Genomic DNA, 3,899 nt, shown 5'->3' on the forward strand with positions numbered 1-3,899 from the left:
CCATAAAATTTAACATGAAAAACTACTTTCAAGAGAATAAAAAATCATTATTGATGAGAGGTTTGGATAATTTGTATTAGATTATATTTATATGTTGAATTCCATCCAAAGAAAGAGAATAAAAATTCACAGGACCTGATTCAAAAATTATTACACTATAAAAGTAACGGATATATATTCCAATACCAATATGATCAACAAAACACCATAATCATTAGCGATGGTGGAAACCAATACAATGATACCCACTAATAAAGTATCTAATTTAATCTACAAAAAAGACAAAAGTATTTAAAAAAATATTTCTTAGTAACAAGAAGTCAAGAACAACATACTTGAATTTCAGCCATATATCATTATTGCTGAACATGATTCACATCCTCTTTCTTGAGAAAGGATTCCTTATTATTTTTGTTTTTGCACTCAGGGTATTGGCCCCGTTGTTTTTCTCCACCATCTATCTCTATGCAGCTTTTCTTTCCAAATGCAAGTCAGTGTGGGCCCATCATAAGAAACTAACATGTTGATAATTCGTGGATACATAAGTTGTTGACATTGTTTTTTTTTTTTTATTAGGTACTCATACATAGATTTTTATTCTTATGAGAAAAACAGTAACCAAAAGCATTATCGACGAGTAGGGAGATGGTCGCCGGTTAGGAAAGAATGAATAAGGGAGAGAGCCTCACTGGGTTTGTTGAGAGCCACCAAGTGACCAGCTCCTCTCACTGTCACATATGTCACCCCTTCATACTCCACTATCCTTCCCCCAACCTGCATTTTTTTCACTTACTCTCTATCAATCTCTACAAACTCAATATATAAAGAAGTGTTTAACGTTTTTCGTACAAAATGAAAATAAGTTATCTCATATAACACATCCGCTTAGATAAAATGTTTTTTTATCTATCATTCTCTATGTTTGCAGGAGGTAACTTTCGGGTAAAATACAAGAAATAGATGAATACTACGTACATAAACAAAAGTATGTTCATGTATATATGTATTTTGGTATGATGAATTTCACTGATTTTGCTAGTATATGTTTGTATGTATATATTGGCTTGATCAATAATTTGCATAAAAAATTACTTTGCCAAGCGAAGTTATATTTATTAACCTACATAATTATAAGATGATAAATTATTAGTTCTAAGAGTAAAATATGTTTTTAATTATTAGAAAACAATTTTCTGCATTCAAGTGTGGAAAATTGAAGGGGTTAACGGACATTAACCTGATCATCATGGTACCAAGATCGCCAACTAGACTTGAGAGGTAATCCAAGAGCCTCAACGCAGTATCGTGTCCCTATCACAGGTACTCTGCCGTCTGCATCTCCACTGTCCCACAAACACATTAAATTAAACAGTAACTAATAAATGCGAGTCATGATATAAGAATGATGATTCAAAAAGGGATTCATGGTAAAGAGCATCAATACAGGGCACATGAGTACGTGACCCTTTCACCGAAAGCAAATAATTCTCTTTTGTCATTCATTGTACATTCTTTATAAAGTTAAACAACTACATGAATTAATTATAAAAGTAATAACCAATACTCGTCCAGGGGCTATGTAGAGCTATTTTCAATTTATTTATTTATTTTTCCCTTTTTAGAAGTGATTTATCATTATTGCTTAAAAAAAGGAATATAATTAAGAAATACCTGAAAATCCATATCTGAAGTCCACCCTTGATGAGTTTGGTGTAGATAGGTAGGACCGAAAAAACAGAGAAGTTGTAAGTCCTCAATATGGAATTACTGAGAAATGAGACACAGATTGACGTTAAAATTCAATATTAAGTAGGAAAAAAGATCAACGAAGGGAACAAATTTTAGGACTTACTTGCAAACGTTCCATGTAAATTTAGTGTTTGCTCTTTTAGTATTTGCATGAAGAGATGACTGAACATCTAACCTATTGAAATATTCTTGTGCATATGTGGAATAACACGGGTCATAGCCCCCAAAAATTCTCATCCTCTTTATTCTATAATCATTTCTCACCTGCAATAAGAGGCAAATTTTTCCTCAACATAAACCACTTGATATGAAATTAGTGATTGTGATTAAGAATCTATAGATTTGTGACATTAATTAACTACCTTTGTGAGTGATTCAGGGCCGTTACTGTTAATATCATTAGCCATTGAGGATGTGCTATTCAGATGACAAGCCGGGGCATAAATGTTGTATATGTCAATTTCTGAGTAATCTTGGAAGACTTCGTTCATGACCTGATTGCATTCATTAGACCAATTGAATTGTTTAAAATCACATACTTGTTTTGCTTTGTCGTATTGCTGGTCTGATATAACTGCATGGCTCCATGCATATTCTAGCAGGCCTTTATAGTCATAGTAATCTTCAGTTTCTGGATTCCCTGCCTACAGATATAAACATATATATATACATTCATTTATAAATGTACTCCTAATTTTTTTCCCTTTCTTTTCGGTTAGGGTGGATTTACTTACAATAAAACCTTTAAAATTAATAAAGGGGTATTTGCTTCTATCTTTGTTTCGATCAAAGACTAGCTCTGCAAGCTGAGGGATATAGTGGCCTGGAAAATTAGGGACAATGACAATGTGGTTATGCTATTAGTGTGACACAGAGGAATAAAATTGAAGTTAAAACACTAACCAGCATAGCTTTCTCCTGCTATATAAAAGTCCCGGGATTTGAACTGTGGGAATCTTTGTAACCAATTCACCAAGAAATTGTAAGCATCCTCAGCTAAATCAAGTAGTTTGTCAAATATGGTAACTTTAATTATTCAACAAAATCAGACGAATTTATATTCTGTAAAGGAAACTCACCCACAAAATTATCCTCTAATTTGGTGAGATCAGAGGATGTGTTAGTGTAAGAAAAACCAACTCCAACAGGGGACTCCACAAATAACAAATTTGCTTCTGCAGGGGTTTCAAATTTTCCAAGTAAGCAAAACAGACCATTCTCTCTTCCCTTGTTTTTGTTCTTTTTTACATTATTTATTGGCACAGTAATAGTTGGATATAACATGAAAAAGTCAAACAACAACATACTACATAGTCCAAAGTTGGAAAGAATATATAAACCTTGATTCCAGGAGTAGTTGTTGAAATGTAGTCCTTCACCATTTTTGTTGACTAGTAGAGGTCCTATCTCAACAACTGCACCATACCCAATGGAGGAGCATCCGGGTCCTTAAGAAGCAAACCGATGAAATGAAATGGTATCAACAATATAACTGGATCTCTATATAACATCATAAGGAAAACTATATAACAATATGAGAATAATGGTTGAAATCTGACAAGGTTGACAACAGTAGTAAACTTTTAATCAAGAAATAATCACAGACCTCCATTAAGCCAGAGAAGGAGAGGCTTCTTGGACGGTTCAGATTGAGCTTCAAAGAACCAGTAGAAAAGGGCCCTCCCATGGGCTTCATTGACAGTGACATAACCTGAAAATTGTGAAACTGAGGGGTTTGAAGGTTGGCCAGGAAGATGGATTATTCTATCAGATTCATAGTTTTCCACATTTATTTCTGATGCTTTAATGAACGAAGTAGTTAAAAGAAAGAAACATAGGGACCGGAGACACAGAAAAAGATTCATGTCTAAAGCTACTAAATTCGAGATGTTTGGCCCAAACATTGCATTTACTATTCTTATAGTGCTAACGATCCAGTGGCTGTGAGATAACTTGGAATTGTCAGAAATGCCAAACACAAAACCCCACTATCATGAGTTGGGTTGACCGCAGTCCACAATAGGCACTATAGACGATGCATTTCGCTTCTATTGTATCGGATTTGGATCCTCTCTCGTGTTTAAAAATAGTCATTTGATCATATTATTTGATCACAATCACTTATTTAAAAATTACGTATCTCTTGTTTC

At 33.8% G+C, this 3,899-nt stretch overlaps 1 protein-coding gene across 1 annotated transcript; it reads right to left on the reverse strand.

Annotated features, from left to right (window-relative positions):
• Positions 1 to 223: 223 nt before the first annotated feature.
• Positions 224 to 3,614, reverse strand: LOC133301422 (serine carboxypeptidase-like 26). The gene is made up of 10 exons (XM_061501047.1): positions 3,356 to 3,614; positions 3,090 to 3,197; positions 2,829 to 2,924; positions 2,653 to 2,745; positions 2,484 to 2,572; positions 2,112 to 2,393; positions 1,853 to 2,013; positions 1,672 to 1,767; positions 1,238 to 1,343; positions 224 to 774 (listed from the first exon to the last, which is right to left on the reverse strand). The coding sequence occupies exons 1-10, from the start codon at positions 3,612 to 3,614 to the stop codon at positions 628 to 630; spliced, it is 1,437 nt and encodes a 478-aa protein (XP_061357031.1). The 3' UTR covers positions 224 to 627.
• Between the last annotated feature and the right edge of the window lie 285 nt (positions 3,615 to 3,899).

The sequence above is a fragment of the Gastrolobium bilobum genome, unplaced genomic scaffold, assembly GCF_033153095.1.
Source record: "Gastrolobium bilobum isolate Gb01-03AN ecotype WA unplaced genomic scaffold, APGP_CSIRO_Gbil_v1 utg18327, whole genome shotgun sequence".
NCBI lineage: Eukaryota > Viridiplantae > Streptophyta > Magnoliopsida > Fabales > Fabaceae > Gastrolobium > Gastrolobium bilobum.

Coding starts and splice junctions, on each gene's coding strand:
- LOC133301422 (XM_061501047.1), bottom strand. CDS start 3,614: ATGAATCTTTTTCTGTGTCTCCGGTCCCTATGTTTCTTTCTTTTAACT. Junction 2,746..2,828: donor ATTAGAGGATAATTTTGTGG/GTGAGTTTCCTT, acceptor TACTTGATTTAG/CTGAGGATGCTTACAATTTC. Junction 1,344..1,671: donor CTTCAGATATGGATTTTCAG/GTATTTCTTAAT, acceptor TTTGTGGGACAG/TGGAGATGCAGACGGCAGAG.